General features: G+C 35.9%; 1 protein-coding gene across 1 annotated transcript in view; it reads left to right on the top strand.

Moving 5' to 3' along the window:
- The window catches only part of LOC114313427 (DNA topoisomerase 3-alpha), a 61,889-nt gene extending 39,635 nt beyond the window's left edge, over positions 1-22,254 (top strand). The window contains 13 exon segments of the mRNA XM_082885674.1: positions 1,369-1,458; positions 1,608-1,712; positions 2,699-2,733; positions 3,905-4,034; positions 4,579-4,631; positions 9,170-9,269; positions 10,097-10,135; positions 18,712-18,790; positions 18,962-19,027; positions 19,888-19,983; positions 20,864-21,028; positions 21,483-21,603; positions 21,847-22,254. Coding sequence (XP_082741800.1) covers positions 1,369-1,458; positions 1,608-1,712; positions 2,699-2,733; positions 3,905-4,034; positions 4,579-4,631; positions 9,170-9,269; positions 10,097-10,135; positions 18,712-18,790; positions 18,962-19,027; positions 19,888-19,983; positions 20,864-21,028; positions 21,483-21,603; positions 21,847-22,081 — 1,314 coding nt within the window. The 3' untranslated portion in view covers positions 22,082-22,254.
- The last annotated feature ends 669 nt before the right edge of the window (positions 22,255-22,923 follow it).

Genomic DNA, 22,923 nt, shown 5'->3' with positions numbered 1-22,923 from the left:
GCTCCCAAATTACGACTCCTTTAGATGGCCACGCTTCCCCGCTCCCGCTCCCGCTTCGTGCAACTAAGATCTAATTTAAGTAGAATTCCATCTAATTTGTTCTATAAGCTTTTAATATTTAATGAAAAACCATCATGTCAGTATTACCAACATGAACACTGCCACTTCACTGTAATTGCCAGCCTGTCACTTCTGCTTTGTAAAATCACTACCCTCTACTGCCAATAGTTTCTGACAGCATTATTCTGCAACTACAACCATGCCACAACTGTCCATTTTACTATCCGATCACAACCACTGCCACCGTGGTCATCACCATTACATTGCAATCAACATTGCCACATTCCTCACCACCAGTGCTGTCATTTGATGCTTTGTGATCAAGTTATAAATAAAGTAAAAATAGAAGAGATGTGATGTGCTCAAGAAAAGTGAACTCTGATCATTGTGAAAGTACTTTGTTTGGGGAAAAAGTTTAGTGGTTTTGATGCAACCAAATCTAGAAACTGAATGTATTAGATAGAGATAATCCCCAAATCTAGGGTACAAGAGCTAGGGCTTTGAAATTGCAATCTCAAAATGATCAAAACTGAGTGCTAGTGACAATTAGCCCCTTATCTATAGCTTCTGGCCATCCACTAACACAACCACCACTAGGACAGTTGTAGAACAGCTGTGTAAGAGCTGGAGCTGAAGTAATACAACAACAAACCCTTATTCATTATAAAATCCTACTGCATCAGGTTTATTGCTAGAAATTGAAAGATTTGGTTGACTCCTTAACAATGTCGGATATTATAAGCATCAGTTTGAGGAAGCCTTTTGAAAAATACATTAGAATGTGTTAACTGCTTGCTGTGTTACGTGGACTCAGGTATGAGCATTGGGTACGAGTATGTTTTATGTCAGATTCATTTAATTACTATGTCCAAAGACTCAAGGATACAAAAATCTTTTATATTTCTCATTATTATTCTTTAATTTTACAGGATAAAATGGGGTTTACAAGGTGACCTAAAACATTTCATGCATAATATGGGAGATTTATGCGTAGCTATGTGGAAAACTCGAATTGTTCAACAAGCTTGTTGGGTGAATATCCAAATACATGTCGAACACATTTTCCATACCTTTATCCAAATGTCAATTGTTTGGCACAAATGCTTCTCTTATTTAGAAGAATTCATTTAAGATAGAAAAAGAGATGAAAAAAGAAAAGATGAAATTGAGATAAGGAAGCAAATTTATGCTCTTTTGTTTGAATTGCACTAGTTTGGGTTGGTTCATTAATGCATCTCCATGATGATATAGAGAGAGATTGAGGAATAAATGTTAATTTCCTATTTTCTGTTTCTGGTAATATTGCAGTTTATTCCAACAACATTGACTCTTGATTCAGGAGTTACGAGGCCACCATCACTTTTAAGTGAAACTGATTTACTAAATTGTATGGACAAGGTGAGGAAATCTTATAGGATATTTAAACTTAAATTGATTTGCTTTTGATTCTGTGCTTTGTTTTGTAGTTTAAATTCACTAGTCATGAGTTTTCATATGTTGGTTATTATGGTTTAACAAATACTTTTTTCCCCCCCTTATTTTTTTAGGTGGGCATTGGCGCAGATGCCACAATGCATGATCACATAAAAAAGCTGCTTGATCGATTTTATGCCACCAAAGACTTCAACACTCGTTTCTCACCAACCAATCTTGTATGTTCATACAAGTTCAACTATATATGAAATATTATTAACCATTCTTTGTGCATTATATTTCTTCATCCTGCTAATTGTAGTTTCAAACCCCCCATCCCTTCCCCCATAATTACATGCTTCTTTTTTGTTGGGGAATTGCAAATCAGTGGGAAGATGCGAAAGTAATTTAAAAACATGGAGGTGTAAGTGGATCTGTGCTTTTGTGCAAATGAAAACTGTGGCTTTATTTGCATCAGAGCATGTACCCCACTTGCTCCCTCCTCCTCTCTGTCTCTGTCTCTGTCTCTCTCTCTCTCTCTTGTCCAAAAGGCACAAATATGGACATGGGACATGAATATGACATGTTGAATTGAATTTATCAAGAAATCAAGATGTAGATGTGCGAAAAAGTCCCACGTTGCCTGGGTACAAAGAGGGTGTGCAGTGTATAAACGTGAGAACACCCTTACTTCACAAGCTAGCTTTTGCAGTTGAGTTCTACCCAAGACCGTGTCATATACCATCGAGCATGGACCAAACTATTCTTAGTTCTTTTGTTCTTATTAGTGTCTCACCACAACCCATTGTTGCTCTCAAGTGGCTACTTGACTTGGGTTATTCTCATCATAAAGATGAATGGGTAAACTAAGGGTGCATGAGACTCTCTTTGGACTTCAGTGATCATCGTTTCTTAGTGAGTTGTATCTATACAAACCGTCTACATCAGTTCACCATGTTAAAAATGTCAAGACACCAAACAAAATGGAAGTATTTTTAGTTTGTCATACAAGCCATTGATTTCTTGTGGGCAATGATTGGATGTAGTTTTTGTTCAGATTTATCATTATTGTCCTTTGAGTACCTTATATGCTACCCTCTTCCATTGTTATAGATGTGTGTGGGTGAGCTTTAGCATTGATAATTTGGTGCAATTAAACTTTGTGCTGCTTCCTACAAAATATTGTTTCTTTTTTTAACTGATTATGAATCTGATTTGGTTTCAGGGTGAGGCACTAGTTATGGGATATGATGACATGGGGTAATTATTTAAGCTTAATTTCTTTTAGTAGTGTTTTTTGTTTTCTGCACAATATCACCCTTCTATGGGTGTATAGAGATATTAAACTTACCTGACTAATGATTTTAGATGGCATGTTAGTTCTTTGCTTCAGGAAAGTGCAAATGCAATTAGCAATTTGCTTTTTGTGGATATTATATTAAAAAAGGTGATCACAAATATTATGTAAATCTGTGGACACTTGTGGCATGAACTGGTTAAGATTTTTATTTCAATACTTAGGCCTTGTTTGGGAAGTAGAGTTTTTTGAGTTTTTTTCCAAAAAGCCACTACAAGTTCAAATCATTCTCTCTACTTTTTTCCTGCTCTGTAAAAAGTCAAAACTCACTGAAAAAGCCAATTCCCAAACGCCCCATTAAAAAATAGTTTGGTATATTATTATTTTTTAAACTGCAATTTGCTCCTGAGGAATTTATTCCAAAATTTTCATATTATTAATAATATAATTAGCTGTTATAATGGCACTGCTTGCTCAACTATCAACCATCATTCATTATGCTGTTTGAAGCTCGGCAGTTTTTGCCTCTAAAATTCCATTGGTTTTTTAAAAATATTTTAAGGATGGAAGTGAAATTATTATTTAATTTTTAAATAAATCAAAGTAATTAAATAATGGCTGCGTGATGAAATTAATTGAAAATAGAAGCCATTATTTTTTAGTTGGTACAACCATAAATTGAGAAGTGTCTTAATTGTATATTAATAGCCATTACAACATCCTTGTAAGGATATGGATATCATGGCGGAATGCATCTGATTTGGCATAAAGGCTGTATACCTTCACATAGTAGTGGTTGTGGTGTTTCTGCCTGATGTGAAATGGTTCTGTTGATGAATCTGTCACAAAAAAATTGTGTACTACCTATACATTTGTTGTGTCCTGAAAAAGAATTATTCAGTGAGTTAAACATTTTGAGAAGTGGTGAATGAATTGATCATGCTATAATGATATGGTGAATCCTCATGTCACACAACAATGCCTAAATAATTGGCATGCAAGGAGAGCACAAGCATGTATTATTTTAATTGAAGAACAAGTGCAACAAATCTGTACATAATGTAGGTTATATTCATATACTACTGTTACTGGTAATATGAGGAATTATAAATTATTTTGTTTTCTTCTTGTCAGTTATGAACTTTGGAAACCATATCTTCGAGCTATGATGGAGAATGACATGAAAGCAGTTAGCATAGGGACAAAGAGAAAAGCTGAGGTTTTGTCAACATGCTTGGAGCAGATGAAAGCTTGCTTCTTAGATGTAAGTTAATGCATGACCTCTTGAGAAGACCCATGCCTGATATATTTCAACAAAATCATGCTGTAGCCTTGATTTCTTCCATGCAAATATGGCCTCAATATTGTTTGCAAGTTCTTTATTTATTAAAAAAAAAAAAAAAAAACTCATAATAAGATGACATTGTGAGCCCCTGAAGTGAGTTTTGATTCTTGGCCTCATTATATTCTTAGTTAGTGTATGAAATGTAATTGTGCTATAGATTTACTGTGTTGATTGCTATTATCTTGTGCTTGAATAATTACAATGGTGTGTGTACCATGACATGCATTGGTCATACAACCAAATCTTTCCAACAGTATAAAATCTCTTTATGACCAATGAAAACTTTGCATGTAACAATCACAATGGTTAATCAGATACATATTTGTTTTGGTATATGCTTTGTAACAAATATCATCTCTTTGTAATTCTCTTTCCTAATATGTATGACTCTCTAAATTTTTCCATGCGTTCCATATTATGTATAATTATGCCTTCGGATGATTATACTGGATGTTTTTTGCAGGCAAGGTTGAATAAAGTAAAATTGTTTGAAGCCATGGGAATTTTTTTTGAGAGGTGGTTCTTTACCTTTCCCAAGTGGCCTTAATAATATATTGACCTACAAATGAGCTGAGCTGTTCATGAACAACTTGTGCTTGGCTCGCTATGAGGATTACTCAAGCTCGTTCACTAAATAGATGAACCAAGCTTGAACTTGAATTTTAGTGTTAGAATTTACCATTCACACTCACCTACTACACTCCACTACTCACACTCACCTACTACACTCCACTACTCCTCACCTACTACCCAAACCCTCTCCTATATAATCCTATATAATGCCACTCTGATTTGTAATACATAATATAACATCAACAACAATCAATCAATAAATACATCAATTTCAACATGGTATCAGAGCAATAAGATTTAGGCCTATATTCATTTCTTTCCGGCGGGCAGCCGTCCGGCAACCATGCCTTCGCTGCCCGCTGGAATTTTTCAACACCTCCACAGAGTATGGCTCAATCCCTAGCTTACTTCCACTCCCTTCTTTTCTAACATCTTCGCAAACTCCATCTGACGGTCGCTCAGTGGGTCACCGTCACAGCCCGTCACCATAAACGCTATGCTCCTCAAGAACCCAGGCCCATTCAACGCAGTCATCATCGTTGATGCCGATGCTGTGGACTTTCTCAGTGGTTTCGTAGGCTGTTTCTACACACCCACCAAGTTTGTTCCACTCTTTCCAATCACGATAATAAACCCTTCCTTCTTCCCCGGAAAATTCAAAACTTCCGGCAATGAGGCCCGCCGGCATTCTCGCCGGACTCTTCCTCGTCGCCTTTAGTGTAACCATGGTTGACAGAGTTGGCACCACCACCAAGAAGCTCGTACCGGGTCGTTCCCTCGAAGCCCTTGACAACAGCACCACCACCTTTTGTTGATCCTGAATCTGATCCAATCTCTTTGTTTACCAGTGCTGATCGGTTTTGAAAAGGGTGTTGGGGATTTGGTACCCAGATCTTAAAATAACCTTGAGCTCACGCGGCGCAGAGCACTCATGCATCATAGACGGGCTATCATGCGCATACGTGACAGTAGCAGGACACGCGTGCTTGAAAAACTCGGAATAGCTCGAACCCCTACACGTCTGTGGATTATTACAACGGCAGCCCACGACAGGGCAGTTGCCCTTGCCCTCTTTTCCTTTTTTTTTATTTTTTTATTTTTTTTTGAGTGTTTACTGCTGTTTTCTTTTATTTTCTTATTCACTCTCTGTCTCTCACTTTACTTTCTTTTCTTTTCTTTATTTTTTTCCCACAACCCACTCATCACACGCACGAACCTTTACCCCCAGCAGATTCCAAGCACACCTACCCAATTTTCCTTTTTAGTTTATTTTCTGTTTTTTTTTACTTTACATCATCACTCTTCACCTTTCTTTTATTTTTATATCCATTTTTTTTTTTTTATACTAACCCATCATGCCTCCCACTCACTGACATATTAAAATTATATCACACCACCACCGCGTGCTCGTCTGCTTTTTTGGTTTTCACTAAAGTAATGGGCCAGTTGTCTGCTCCACTTTCTTTATTTTTTTTTTTTATCTTTCTTTTTTTATTTAAAAAAAAAAAAAAAAAAAAAAAAAAAAAACAAACAAAAAAAAAAAAAAAACAAAAAATACAGATTTGCACAATACACTCATTTTATTCATATCAGGATCAACCCTGATCCACATTTTACACCAAAAAAAAAAAAAAAAAAAAAAAAATCACAACAACAGCAGCCTTGTTTTCTTTTCTGCAGACGGCCACCCACCGACCTACTCTGCCGCCGGTCTCTTCTTCTTGCCTCCGTCTTGGCCGGCCCTTGACGATGTTGCCTCCGGATTTCCCACGCCACCGAGCACATTTACTCCCTGCTCCTCCACTGCCGCATATGGCGGTCCTCCAAATCGGAACATCACGGTGGCCTTCCGCTTCAGCTCCTTGTTTTCTGCCCTTAGCACGCTTATTTCTGCTCGCGCATCCTTATACATGCGTTGGAGCAGAGCCAGCTGGGAGTTTACATGCTGCACCTCATTTGCCCTACTCTGCAGCCGGTTCGACAAATTTGTGACCGCCGTCATGCTTTCCACACATGCCTTCAGAGTATACTGATTGGCCTCCACATCTGACAGCACTGCCATTCTTTGCTCCACAGACCGCATCGGAAAGTTCAACGGAGTAAACTCCGGGGCGCTTGGTTGAGTTTCCAGTGCCACCGCACCAGTTCTCTCTCTCGTTGACTCGTTGAGGTCGGGAAAGAGGGTGAGCAGCCCGCGGGAAGACGATGAAGCCATTCTCTCAGACAACAGAGTGTTACAGAATCTCTCTCAGAAATCTCTCTCAGACACGGCAGAACTTTTCAGAGGTTTTCGCAGGTTTTTTTGCCTCTGCCTCGGCCTCAGGCTCCTACTTGGTTAAATAGCCGAGGCAGCCACGCGCATCGCGCGCCTCTTGCCACAAGCCGACAAACGGGCACGCAAGCCAAGGCGCCCACGTGCCTCGCCATCATGTCCGGCACACCTTTTGATGAATTGGGCACGCCTTTTGATGGCACGCCTTTTTATGGATTGGGCACGCCTTTTGATGGCACGCCTTTTGAAAAATTGAGCGCACCTTTTGAGGATGCGATTTTTTATGGGTCCGACAAGACTCTGTAAACTGTCCCGACATTGATTCCGGTTAGCTCCTTTATGGGTCCGACAAGACTCTGTAAACTGTCCCGACATTGATTCCGGTTAGCTCCTTTATGGGTCCGACAAGACTCTGTAAACTGTCCCGACATAGATTCCGGTTAGTTTCTACAATGGTCCGACAAGACTCTGTAAACTGTCCCGACATTGATTCCGGTTAGTTTCTCTAACGGTCCGACATGACCCCATAAACTGTCTTCTACAACGGTCCGACATGACCCCATAAACTGTCTTCTACAACGGTCCGACATGACCCCATAAACTGTCTTCTACAACGGTCCGCCATGACCCCATAAACTGTCTTCTACATCGGTCAGACACCACCATCCAGTGTCCTCTACCACGTTATGGCACCACCTTTCAGTGTCTTCACCAACGGTCTGACACGACCATACAGTGTCTCCTATCTTTATTTTTATTTTTATGTATTTTCTTGTTTTGTTCCTCTTTTCAAACTCAAGTTGGTTAGTTTCTATCCTCCTTGAGTTTGCGGGAGGCTGTTAGAATTTACCATTCACACTCACCTACTACACTCCACTACTCACACTCACCTACTACACTCCACTACTCCTCACCTACTACCCAAACCCTCTCCTATATAATCCTATATAATGCCACTCTGATTTGTAATACATAATATAACATCAACAACAATCAATCAATAAATACATCAATTTCAACATTTAGGTTCGTTTGTTATATGATCCGAGCTTGAGCAAGATTGAGCTCAGCTCGGTTAGACTTGGCTTGCTAACTAACAACAAAGGGTCTTCCAAACATGCCATTGTTTAGTTTCTCAATGTACGTAAGATATTTTTTGGAAGTTCGTGTCTCAACATACGGATAATATATATGCTTCATGTTATAACTCATACCCTTGGAGTTGATATATATCTATGGTGCCTTTGAATTTGAACTTAAAAATAATTATGTTTAATCATTATCTTTGACCCCCAAATGTCTAATTTCCTACGACCTGTCTTAGGCAACAAAAAGAGATGCATTCTCTTTGTAGTCAACACTACTAAGAGAGTGAGAGAGCAGAGACGAAAGAAGGATGATTATGTATTCTTTGGCTATCTATTCCACTGTCTCCTTTTTCATTCAATTCACAGCGGAGTTACTTCATCTCTCTTTCTCCTTTTCCTTGGTATTCATCTTTACTTTTTTCTTTTATATGTGTAAATCAATCTGCACAAGTTCACTAAATCTCGAAGTTTTTTTAATCTCGAAAGGATCCTTCCTTTTGTATTTGGAGAGAGATTTAGGCCTTGTTTGGTTTGTGTTTCTCAAAAAATTTTGGGAAAAATTCTCTACAAATAAGTTTTCAAAAGTAATCAAACCAAACAAATTTTTCCAAATTTTTTTTCCAAAACTTGTTTGGTTTACAAATTTTCCAAACAAATCTCTCTCTTATACACATCAAATCAATCACTTTTTCTAAAACTTTCTCTCAAAATAATTTTTCAAAACATCTTTTGAAAAAAAATCAAACCAAACAAATTTTCGTACTTTTTATCTCAAAACATGTTTCTCAAATACAAACCAAACAAGGCCTTAGTTTTTTGATATTTTCTACTATGATCTATCTATTTATGTTTGGATTGGTCTTTACTTAACTAAAAGAATTTATGTTTGCTTAAGGTTTGTTATGAAGGCTTGTTCTTCTTCTTTGTCCTTCATAGCTGCTGTTGTGTGTTTTGTAACGAGCCAAGCTCGAGCTCATTGAAAAATGTTGAGCCGAGCACAAACACCCTTTCAACTTAGGCGAGCTGAACATAATCACAAAAAAGCTCCGCTTGGCATGCCTTGGCTCATTTGCAGCCGTAATAGTATATAGTTTATTTAAATTCTTCTGCTATGTTTGTAGCAATAGTAGATCAGGTGCAGATGAGCAGCATGCAGTTGGAGATGCTGTTCGGCGATGTGGTGTTTGCCAGGAATCAGATATGGTGCTTAAGCGGAAACCGGTAACTATTTGTATGTTAGATTTTTGTTGATGTAAATAAACAATTAAAATGTTTGTCACTATCTTTGTTTTGCAGTGGGTAGTTCTATTTCTGCTAAAAGTTTTGCGAAGATGTATTGAAGTTGAAATGACGTATATTTATGTAGCATAAATAGATATTGTTAACAGATAACACTGCTATGCAGTTTCTTTTCTGAAATACATCTGATATGCTTCTGGTCAATTTCTGGAATAATCAACTGTTCGTTTTATTATTTTAGATGGATCAATATCTTGAAGTACCATGCGAAGTGTGCTGCTAATTGAACATTTTGGTTCGTCTTTCTTAGGGTACAAAGTCTCTTATTTCTTTTAGTCTGTTTATCAACAAAGCATTTTATGGATGAACTTTGATATTTATTTCTGCCTTTCCTGTAAACTATCGGAAAAAGACAAACCATGGGCTTGTGGGGCATTGGTCTGCTAGGTTCTAATTCATATATCACCAGGCAACTTACTATTCAAATTCGAGCTACTACCTCATTCTTTCTCCCCTCCGAACACCCCCCCCCCCCCCCCCCCCCCCCGCGGTCATATAATAAGAAATTTGTCTTTTTGTTTTGTTTTGTTTGGTTGCTTTTTTTTTTTTTGAATATGATTGTGGTTTCATAAATTGAAATTTTCTTTCTTTGAACTTAGATCTTGTGGCATTTTTCTTTCTATGATGTTTTTTGCACCCTCCTTTATTGATGTTTAACTCTTGTATTGTACGGGTTTCTAATTCATCAATAAAGATTTCTTTTGCTGATAAAAAAAAAAAATATTAAGCAATCTGCTCCCTCTATGCAGGATGGAAATTTCATGGTTGGGTGCTTGGGTTATCCACAAGTAGGTGTTTTTGCCATTAATATTGTTAACTTATTAAAAATCCTACATTTGGAATTCTGTTTAACATATTAGACAAGCTATTCAATGTTGCACTGAACCTTTGAGAATGAGATGAATTATTCTTTTCTTAAAATAAACTTGATCTGTGCAAAATGTTGTTATTGTTGACTTGAAGTTGGGTTGTCCATCTGATGATCTTTTGAATACTTTGTATTTACTAATTGCATGCATGAAGCAATACATTACTGTATTTTCATTATGCAAATCTGGAAATGTGAAATAGAATTGCTTCATTTCTTGTGTAGATTATGTAGTACTTTATTTATGTTCTCTATATCCTATCAATCACTTCATACGGCTTTGTACCATCCACGACTATGAATAGCAAAAAGTCTAATCCACTCACGTAAGCTGAATGTTTTCGATTTTGCTGTATCCAAATTAATATGATGTACTGTGGATGAAAAATACTTCATTTTTCTGGGTAAAGAGATGAAAAAAACATGCTGGTCTAATAATGTAGGGAATTGTCAGAAAAAAGAGCTTGCGTGCAAAGGAGTAAACATAAATATGAAACTTGGTGGTTTTAGGATTCAAGGCTGTTTTGAATATTGGTGTATAAGGTCTACTATTTTAGCCAATAAAAAAAGGCTCTACTATTTTTAGGGATATGATGTAGCATCATGTAAATCAAGCAGAATGTTTGATGCAAATAGATTGGGCCCTTCTACCAAGTTGACGCAAATGGATGCAACAAATAGGCAATGGATGCAGCCAACGAAGTCCTGGACACTTGAAATCAGAAATAGCAAAAACTGAGCACAAACAGCTTCTACAATCTGATATTAAGGGCCGGTTTGGGATACCTAGAAAAAGTTAAAAAGCTAAAAAGTTAGTCAAAAAGTTAAAAAGTTATCACTATTCATTAAAAAAAAAAAAAAAAAAAAAATTACCCACAAAATTACAACTCAGTTTGACAGGTTCAGAGTCTGTGGCTGCGTTTTTTTAGAAAAATTACGTAGTTGGGGTGTAGTTTTAACACACTGCTGTTCGGCCCGTGGGGGTCCATTACGGGTCCCGTTTTGATAATCTAAATCATTCAATGTGTAGAACTCGTCGAGTACTATATGTCTGTAAAAAATCACATTGATTGGATATCGCTAACTACATGATCAAATCAGTTTTGTATAAAAAAATGGATGGTGTTATACTTAACGGTTGAAAAAAAACTAATCTGATCAGATAGCTATCGATATCCGATCAACGTGATTTTTTACAGGCATATAGTACTCGACGAGTTCTACACATTGAATGGTTCAGATTATCAAAACGGGACCCGTGATGGCCCCCATGGGCCGAACAACACCGTCCAGTGTAATGCCCGAAAAGTAGCCAATCATTTCTTAGCATCAATTTAGCTGTGCAGATGGTACGGCCGTACAACTCACACTCTTAATCTTCTCCTACACACTAATTTATATAAGTTTTTAATACACATTTTTTCATAAAAAGTCAAAAAGTTAACCCAAATAACAATCTTTTTTTCCTCAACTTTTTAGTTCAAAAAGTGCACTTATTTAGGACACGCCAAACAACCCCTAAGGACACTAGAACCAAGAAACATAATTTTCTAGCATAACATTTCAACTAGAACCAATATTAAGCACCAAATGATGTTTGTTCTTGAAATCCAAGGGACAATACCGGAATATGGTAGTCTTCTAGTTCTAGACAACAAGGAAAATAACAGCTTAGATGCTAGCCTCTTTGCAGATGCAGCAGTGATGAAGTGATTGGTAGGCGCCACGGGGTTTGAATCCTCAAATCTTGTCCTCCAAATCCTCAAAACCCTCTCAAGTATGAATTCTCTTCAGCAAAATGTGCCCTTCCCCTACAGATCAACCCTTTTTCATAGAAAGTCAAGAGACTTCTTGGGAAAGCCTGAAATTCCTTAACGAGGTTGATTCACAATTATGGATCTACTAGTCAAGTCATCAACTACTTGATCAATTCAACCAATCAAATGAACAAGCCATAGCTAGATCACAATCTAAACAATTAAGAGAGTGATGATTTTAATATGGAAAACCTCAATTGGAGAGCCTCCAATTGAGATGAAAACCAATGGGCCTAAGGCCAGAAAGTCAATCCACTAATCAAATGAACAATTACGAGAGTTTCTTACAATCCTCGGTGAACCCACGCTCTATGGACTTAAGTTACTCTTGCTGAAACCACGTTCATTGCTCTCTCGGGATCAATCTCCAAAGTGCCAAATTTACGAGATGACCACCACCTCTAGAATCCACTAAAGGTCTTCACAAATGCCTTGGCAATCCATCAAAGGACTTCACCATAGATGAAGAAATGATGGGATGAAGGCTTGAAGATGATCAATTCATGCTATAAGACTATTAGATCAATTCATGCTCTAAGACTCTTAGAGCATGGTGTTTGAGATACTTGCACCATATGCTCAAGCACAAGAATAAAAAAAAAAAAACGAAAAACTATAAAATAGAAGTAATTTAGAGAATGACTAAGAAAATATTAAAGCTAATGTTATAATTATTGGAGGCATTCAACCCAAAACCAACTAGCATTAAGTGAAGAGGTCTCTAGACTATATGAAGTAAGCTTTGTTGGCTTAGAGAGGCAATGTGGGACAAGTCTCTAACACTCCCCCACACATGTGACTCGGGTGTATGTGGAGGTGATAAAGAGATGAGAGAAATAGACCCAGGACAGATACTTGGGTTGTGAGGCCATTGAAAACCTAGCTTTGATACCATGTTAGAATTCTTTGATGCATCTAATCCAAAATTAGTTGGCATTAAGTGATGAGGCCTCTAAACTATATGAAGCAAGCTTGGGTTGCTATTGGTTTATATAGTTTAAAGGCCCCTCCACCTATAGCCAATTGGTTTTGAGTTGGATGCCTTCAAAATTCTAACATGGTATCAGAGTTAGTCTTCGGTGGTCTCTCGGGCTAAATCTCCGACCTAGGGTCTGTTTCCTTGCATTTGTTTGTCACCTCCACATGCGAACGGGTTGTATGTGCGGGAAAGTGTTAGATACGTGTCCTGCATCGCTTCTCTGAGTCATCCAAGCTTGCTTTGTATAATCTGAAGGCCCCTCAACTTATAGCCAATTGATTTTGAGTTGGATGTCTCCAAAAATTCTAGTGGTTAACAATAAAATAGAAGCAATGGAGCTTTACTTGGAATAGTGTCAACGAGAACATGTGACAATGATAATCAATATTTGCATAACAAATTTTAGAAGGCCCTCTCTTTAGGGATTGTTTGGGATGTCCTAAATAAGTGCATTTTTTGACTTTTTGGACTAAAAGGTTGAGGGAAAAAATATGGTTGTTTGAGTTAACTTTTTGACTTTTCATGGAAAAATGTATATTAAAAAATTGTATAAATTAGTGTAGGAGAAGATTAGGAGTGTGAGTTGTACGGTCGTACTATCTGCGCAGCTGAATTGATACTAAGAAATGATTGCCTACTTTTCGGGCATTGCACTGGACGGTGCTGTTCGACCCGTGGGGGCCATCACAGGTCCTGTTTTGATAATCTGAACCGTTCAATTTGTAGAACTCGTCAAGTAGATTAGTTTTTTTTTCGGATATCGATAGCTATTTGATTAGATTAGTTTTTTTTTCAACCGTTAACTATAACACCATCTATTTTTTTTATACAAAACTGATTCGATCATGTAGTTAGCGATATCCGATCAATGTGATTTTTTAATAGACATATAGTACTCGACGAGTTCTACACAATGAACGGTTCAGATTATCAAAACGAGACTCGTGATGGCCCCACGGGCCGAACAGCAGTGTGTTAAAATTGCACCTCAACTGTGCAATTTTTCTTAAAAATTGCAGCCACAAATCTGAATCGGTTAGATTGACTTGTAATTTTGTATGTAAAATACAAAATTAATTTTTAAATATTTTTTTTTTGGTGAATAGTGATAACTTTTTAACTTTTTGAGTAAATTTTTGACTGTCTTTTTTTACACATGCCAAACCAGGCCTTAAACCTTATAGGATAATACCTCCATCCCAAATTGTTTGTCTAACACTTAAAGAACTTAAAAATAATGCATTTGTCTTAAAATTTTTAATTTTTTTCACAAATTAAAAGTACTTAATGAGATCTTTTAATTAGTGAAATACATTTCAATATAAGAATACATTATTTTTAAGTTCTTGTTTTCCTTGCCAAACAAATAATTTGGGACAGGGGGAGTATTATTTAATTGACTTGAACAAACTAGCAATTTTAAGTTTAGGGTTCGGTTCTTTGCATAAGAGTATTGCAATTGTCAAGATTGCACTGGTTTGTTGGATGACCAAGTGATGCATTGGGTAATTGTACATGCTTCTCCCAAGTTGTGGCATTGCTTTGTAAAATAGCCATCTCTGTTGCATCTCTTACAATTTCATATCAAAATTTGTTAATAATATCTCTATTTTTGTTATGAAGATTTCTACATAAATTTGTGTTATCCCTTTAGTCATGGTTACCAGAATCCTGATATGGATCTCACTATTTTACGATCCATTTGGGAACAATTGATCCGGATCGTGTAAAAAATGCTTTATAGGTAGGATTTTTCGATTTTGGTATTAGGATCTTGGACAAATTATACTAACAGTCCCTATAGTTTGGGGCTCTTGTCACTTTAGTCTCTGACTTTTCAATTGTGATATATTTAATCTTAAATTTTGAATCTTGTTCCAAATAAGGACAATTAAAGATATCATTGCTTAATTTTAAGGGCAAAATTGTCAATTTGATAAAATATAAACTAATTTAACAAAAATAAATATAAAAAAGATAGTTTTAAATTTTTAAAAATTATTTCTACCCACCAAAGATAAAATTGATAAAAATTACATGATTAATTTTTAAAAATTAATTTTACATGATTAGTATCCAAACACATAATGAAAATTAACTTGTTAAAACAAGGCTTGGTTTGGCATGTTTGAAAAAAGTTAAAAAGTCAAAAAGTCAGTATCCTATCAAATCACATCATCTTATTTAAGTCAAATCACCTCTCTAACACATCACTTCAAATCCAACCCAATCCAACCTATATTTCATAAAAAGTCAAAAAGTGCACTTATTTAGATCATCCCAAATAACCCCTAAATAAATAAATGTATAAAAGATTCATCGATTTTACATAATTTTATCTTTAGTGGATAGAAATAATTTTTAAAAATTCAAAAATATGTTTTTGACATTTATTTTTGTCAAATTAGTTTATATTTTATCAAATTGACTATTTTGCCCTTGAAAAATCCAATGGTATTTTCAATTGTCCTTATTTGGAACAAGATTCAAAATTCAGGGTCAAATGTGCCACAATTGAAAAGTCAGGGACCAAAGTGACACAAGTCTCAAACTATAGGGACCGTTAGTGTATGTCACCCTAGGATCTTATAGGATCATGGGATCTCGATCCAAATCCGATCCAATTTGCAAGCCTTGTTTTGTATTGTATAACATATTTTATTGTAAATTTTATGTTTGTTGTCTAAATACTGATTTATGTGATCAAAATAAATAATAAAAATTAAGTAGTATTGAATCCAATAGATTAAGAAAAACAAATTAGGAAACAAACATTTAAATATTGCGATTATTTAAGAAAACTAACTAGTTGGAAAAACAAACTTAACTTTAGTGGAGTTTGAGGAGGGCAAGATGATTGCAACTTTATCCCAATCTTTGGAGAGACTATTTTTGTGACTCGAATCCGTTCCACTAGGATGCTGATGACAAACCTTATCATTCGGTTAAGCCGCTCTTTTGAGTTATAAATCTATTTTCATATCCAACTTTGTTAAATATTTTTTCTTTACTTTTTATTCATTATTGTAGATTGTAAAGTATTTATAGAATTCTTCTTCTTCACCATCTTTTTTGATGAAATATAAAACTTTTACCATCGAGTGTTCTATTATATAATATTTTATGTATATTTTACATGGAGTATTATATTTTTCACAATATCTTCACTTCTTTTTAATAGAATGTAAGCTTATTTTGTATATACTTTTTAAGAAATGCTTATTTAAATTAAATTATTACGTAATTTGCCTTTTTCGGTAGGATCTTACGATCCGATCTTGTAAACATCTCTAACGATCTAACGTAGGATCCCGATTTTAACAACCTTGCCTTTAGTTTCAGTTCTATCCTATGAAACACGGACACCTCTCCGAGGGCTCCGTACCAGTGTTGGACACGTGTCGGACACGGACACGTGTCAGACACGCGGTGAACACGTGTCTGACACGCAGCAAAGAGTGTCCCATTTTATTTTTATTTTTTTACATCCGGACACGTTGTGGACACGTTTGGACACTTTGGGGACACGTTCGGGGGTAATTTCATAATTTATAAAACTTTTTTTGGGGTCGATTTGTAAAAAACAAAAATAGAGCAATATCTACCTAATTCGATTAGAACAGAAGAGAAAGGGTGAACAGAAGAGAAATGGTGAGAAAGAGAGGACCTGGTCACTTTTTAGTGGTTGCTCGTCGCTTGTCGTCGCTTATCATTGCTTGTCGTCGCTTGTCGTCGCTTATCGTCGCTCGTCACTCATCACTTGTCATCGGTCCTCGTCGGTCCTCGGTCGTCGTAGCTCGTCTCGTCGTCACTCGTTGAGGTACGCTGCTCTTCTTCATTCTTCTTCTTCTTTGTCCTCCTTTTTCTCCGATCTCTCTCAGTCGCTGTCTCTCTCTCTCTCCTTCTTCCTCTCTCTCTCTTTGTCTGATTTTATTTGCTCTTTTATTTTTTATTTTTGCTTTATATAGTGAGTGATGTTGATCCCTCTCTCTCTCTCTCTGTCTTCTATTTTTTTTTTTCTATTTTCTTTTTCTGATAATATATATAAATATATATTTATATACTAATATAGATATATATATTTGAACAAAAAAATCTTTTTTTTTCCTCTTTTCTTTTTTTTTTCCTATTTTTTAGATATTATTATTTGCTTAAATAAATTATTTTTATTTATAGAAAAATTTTGATTTGTGAATAATAGTTGATATTAAAATAAATAAATCATATTTATATTTTTTAATTTTACATATAATAAATAAATAATATTATATGTATTGAACGCGTCCCTAGCGTGTCGTGTTCCCAATTTTTTGAAAATTTGCGTTTTCCCGTGTCCGTGTCATGTCCGTGTTGTGTCCCGTGTCCGTGTCCATGCATCATAGGCTCTATCTATTTTCCTTCATCATCTTCCTTTTTGGCTTTGCTCTTGTGCTCTTGACACCTTAAATTTGAGTCAGATTGCTCCTATTGGTCCATTCAATGATCTTGGAAGTGTGTCCAAACAACCTTATCTTAGATTATCATTCTTCTATCTTGTCCTCGATTGGTACTTCATATACTTCTAATAGTGTGTTAATTTCTAAATTTTAGTTTGTTGTAGCCTGTATAATCCAGCCTAACATTTTGTACACCTTTCTTTTTCCTTTTCTTTTTGTATTCTTTTGGAAACAATGTTTGTTTTTTGTGAGTATTTATTACCAAAAAAAATAAGAGAAGTACATGTTTAAGAAGGTATTCCTTCCTCCATTACAAAAGGAGAAGATCTGAAGTGCAACCAAACAAAATAAATCTAAAAAAACATATTAGTCTGGTTTGCTGAATGCATTCCTATGCACAGTTTTATTCTCTGGATGGAATTTAAGGACAAACCCAGAACCAAAGACAAGTTCTTTGAATGGTGAGTCATTGCCAATGCAACCTGTCTACTTTGCAGTCAAGAGGAGGAAAATTTGCAGCATCTCTTCCTCTCCGGCCCCTTTTGCAGGTCTGTCTGGCTGCAGGTTTCAAGCTTGTGCAATATCAGAAAGCCTTGTCATTCTTGGCAGGCTGAGGTTAACTGGTTAGTTAGCAAATATAATGGAAAAAGCTTTCATAATATTGTTAGGAAGCTTGGGATTAGTTAAAATAAAGCTGGTGTTGGAGCTATCTTATAAAATTTCCCTTAAATTTTTTAAGCCTTCTGCATTTGCACAAACTCTAGAGGCCTGTCACTTACTTTCAGCAACTTTGAGTGGGTTCTGGTAACTAGATTGAACTAGCTAATGTTTGTTATTTTGATTGTCAACTTCTTGAGCAATCTTGTTATCCTCGAACTTCCAAATGATTGAATTTCTAGACTTTTGCTGACGAATGAGTTATATAGATGTTTTGACCTTCCTTGGCCAGACCAAGTCAACAGCCGATGCTACTCTTTTGCTATAATTTATCACCACCATGCCCCTTGCAGTCGTTACCTGAATTATCATCTTCAGCTGGTGATTTTCCCCCCATATTCAAACATCATTTTTTCCCTCTATGCTTCTGAATTACTGCGTGAAGTGACAGGGTGAATAATCAAGATTAAGGAGAAATTCAAATTACACTCTCTCTCTCTCATGGAAATCTAATGTGAGTCCAGTTGAGAAATTTTATGCTGCCTAATTTTGGAGAATTTATTTTTCCTTTGGTGACTTAAATTTATTTTGTACCACATCTTTGCAGTGTAGGAATGTTGTATGGCTTCCTGGATCTATAGCTGAAGCAACTGTTACGACTAATGTTTGCATCGTATGCTCTCCAGGTTATCTAGACTCTGCTTAGTGTTTTGTATGCGGCAACCTAGTTGATTTGTATGGTCATTTTTTTCATTTGTTATATTTAATTATTTGACAATTAATACTAATAATTCATAGGCGCTTACTTACTCATTTAATATTTCTTGATGTTCTGATAGTAGACAATTGTTTCACAGGTCCTGTTTTCATGATTCAGTTTAAGTTTCGGTGGCTGGTGATACCACCAAACTACAATGTTGACCATTAGGTATATCTGGATTCGAAGACATATAGGGATTTGATTTATTTCATCGTTGCATTGGCTTTATTTTATGATGATAAAGCAGTACTCTTTTCTCATAATTTTTTGTATGTATTTAATTGATATTTTCCCTTCAACTTGTTGTCAGTTACATAGTGCGTTTAATTTTATTTGAACTTAGTCTTCACATAAATGTTTTCATTTTTACACTTCATTTCAGTGTACTCATGGTTGTGGCTGCTTTCTTCACCTTGGGGTTGGGAATATTCTTCAAAATGAGTAGTTTTGTTATTAAAAATTATTTCAGTCACCAGGGATGTTGTAGTTGAACAACAATTTCATTTTCAAAATTGCGAGCAGTTAATTCTCTCTTTGTGATTAAGAATTAACATGGACACATATGGGACACGCCAACTAACTTTTCCCCCCTCTTCTTTAGTCCTTTTGATGGATGTTGGGTGTTGAATGTATAATCACTTTTTGCTTAGATTGTAATGAACAGACGATGCATTGGATGATAAGTTCGTTGTCTTATGTTAAACTCTTATTGTTTTTGTCTTTTTCATTGATGATTTATTAATTATTTAAGTCTAGTTCTTCTTCTTTTTTTTTTTTTTTTCAAGATTGAATTAATGTTGACTTTTGTTAATTTTGATTGCTTTTCGACGTAATATTAATTTACATAGGAAATAAAAATATATGTAATTTTTTTTATTTATTGCCATGAGCCTGCTGTGTCTATGCCATTTTTTTGAAATCACAGTATCTCGCGTCCATGTCTGTGTTTCTTAGCTGGTGAGTCTTCAATTAATTAAGTTGGCAATTGTTGTTTGTAGTTATGATAAACACTGATTTTGCTACATATCTTGTCAGGTTGCATTGGAGGCTGTGATGAGATTCTGAAGCAGTTGGTAGAAATTTGTGGAACTGGTTCCCGCAATCTTTCAATCACACCTGGTGTGTAATAGATGCTTATTTAGTGTTATTACTAGAACAAATTGCAAGAAAGCATGTTATATTTTACAACCAGTTCATGGTTTGTATGTTCATTTTCTGTCTTTATCGTCAATATTGCTTTTGATAACAAATGCTTGAAAGGAATAGTTCCAGTAAATTATGCAATTGTCTAAAAGTAATACACCATCCCTACATGCTACTCCTATGCTGATCCTTCTAGTTCCAAATTTTATGAGATAAAAACAAGGAATAGATGTTTTTCTACATTTGATTATAATATACACTAGCTGACTTGGAAGTAATATTGTATTATACTTCATAGTTTGCATAGTCCATCCTAATCATACATTACAGTATTTCCATGTGCTATATAGTTTGTGAAGGATGAATAGATGGTGGTATGACTGCCGGAATGGTATACCAAAGGTTATCATTGTTTTCTTTGGAATGAATATTGCAACTTGATAGCAGGATATTTTGTTAGAAATTCAGGATAGAAACTATGCTGTTTCAGACAAATTATAAATTTGGCTTAAGAAAAATATTGCATGTTTTCAATACAGGTAAAACACTTTTTAAAAAAAAGATTTGAAAAAATTTTGGGGGAATATTTGATAAATGTGAAACTAATTGCAAATCAATAAAAACTTCGCACTCAGATTGATGCGCAATTAGTTCCCCCATTTCCCATTAATTTGATATTTTGCCAAGAATTTTTACAAGAAAAATTTATACAATGTTAGACAGCAAAAGATGTTACAAATTGAATCTTGTCTTATGCACTCACGTGCTCATAAGAGAGACTATCTATAGAAACTCTAATATCTTTTCTTGCAATCAACCACCATCTGAATTCTGAGTAATGTAATATTTTCTCCAGCAAGTGGTCAAGGAACTGCTACATCCTCCAGCAGTGTCCAACGTAGTAATTCGAGGCAGATTGCTTGCACACACTGCAGGCAATATGGGCATTCTTCAAATGACTGTCCTTCACAGACTTCTCGCTCTTCCAGGGCTCGATCTCAGGGAATGAACCAGCAATCTGGTAAGATCTCTGTAAATTCGATTGTCCCTTATCACTAGAAAATTAATGTTCCACGTTATATGATCAAATTAGGACTTGCACGACAAATACATCCAGGGAGATGTGTGAGCAGGCATCCAAATATTTATGCATGCTTAGACAGAAATTACCAGGACCAGAAATTGGCACCAAAAATTTTAATATTTTGATGCCTGAAGAGGCTCGTTGCTTTCTTGTAGAATGAGTTACACGACTGATTAGGGTATCTTTGTGCCAGTTGTGCTTTGCTCACGTCCCCCCCAAAGGCACAAAAGCTTATCTTCTTTAAGAGAGATTCTGAACTGAATTATCGCATAAGCTTCTAACCCTGGTTGACTACTCTACGCGGGAGTTGAATAGTGTTGAGTAGCTTTTTCATCGTCGCTATTGAGGGGTCGATACATGGTTGATCTTATAGTGCCTTCAGATAATGCAGGAGAATCTTCAATTCCTTGTGATACATGTGGTACACCATGCATTTTGTGTACTGCGAATACTGAAAGTAACAGAGGAAGAAAGTTTTACTCGTGTCAATCACAGGGCTGCAACTTCTTTGCGTAGGTCAATCTAGACTTGTATTTGCATAGTTTTTGCATAAAATATTACTTGATATGAACTATATGTTTCTTCCCATGTTTCCATCCCCCCATTTTTAATCAAAGCAAAACTGTCATGAAAACAGTTTTTAAAAAAGATACCAATTGGCCAAAAGTACTTTCCTTTATTTGTATCTGTTTTAATGGGGATGAAGAAGTCTGCTTCCACAATTTAAAACTTTGATTTGGTCCCTCACAATGCAGATGGGAGGATAGCCTCAACAACAGTAATAGGGGAAGAAGTGTTTTGCGTGCAAATGTCAGCAGCTCAGCATCCAATACCATAGCAAGGGGTGGCCGTGGCAGAGGAGGCCGGAGTGGACGTGCTGTTGACACGACTTTCGTGTCAGCAACAGGTGATCCAATATCTGGTCGAAGGTGCTTTGTTTGTGGTGATCCTTCACACCTTGCGAATGTTTGCGCAAATCGTGATACGTGATTCATGACCCCTCACCTACCTTAAAGTAGTAAATGTTTTTACCTGCTTATTTTAGAATGATTGTGGGCTGTAATACAATATATAAACGACAATGCTACGTAGTTCAAATTTTGTGGCTCAAAAGTGGCTCAAATGGCCAAAACGACGTCGTTTTGAGTACATAACAACATAAAAATGGCCAAAACGACGTTGTTTTGGCCATTTGAGCCACTTTTGAGCCACAAATTTGATCTATTTCTGAGCCACAAAATTTGATCTACGAGACATTTTCCATATATAAATAGGAAAATGTTTGGTAGCTCAAAATTTTATGGCTCAAATGGCTCAAATATGTCAAAACGACGTCGTTTTATTTTGTGGCTCAAATGGCTCAAATATATCAAAACGACGTCATTTTACACTCATTTATACTCAAAACGACGTCGTTTTGAGTGATTTGAGCTATTTGAGTTACAAAATTTTGAGCTACCTAGCATTGTTGATATAAATATTCTTTTTTGGGTATCTTTTTTTGATATTATGCAATACTAACTTGCAAGTCTAGTTGATTCTTTTTTAGCAGAAGTCTAGTTGATTCTGCTTGTATTGATAGATCAAACATTTTTCAGTCACAGAAGTCCGAATTCATTACAAATTTGAAATTTGAACCATTAACTATTGACTGCTGATTGTGAGTTCATGAATGAATCTTGAATTTGAATCTTACTTTTTGTTTTCCTAATGACATGACATAAAGAAAATACATACCGATACATAACTATTCCGTACAGGTTCTTATCAATAAAAATTTCTTCTGAATTTCAATTATCCATTCCTTTTATGTACTGCATTAGCGTCCCAAG

Source organism: Camellia sinensis, chromosome 1 (assembly GCF_055761805.1).
Source record: "Camellia sinensis isolate YWXY chromosome 1, ASM5576180v1, whole genome shotgun sequence".
Taxonomy (NCBI): domain Eukaryota; kingdom Viridiplantae; phylum Streptophyta; class Magnoliopsida; order Ericales; family Theaceae; genus Camellia; species Camellia sinensis.
This window is presented reverse-complemented; position numbering and strand designations above follow the sequence as displayed.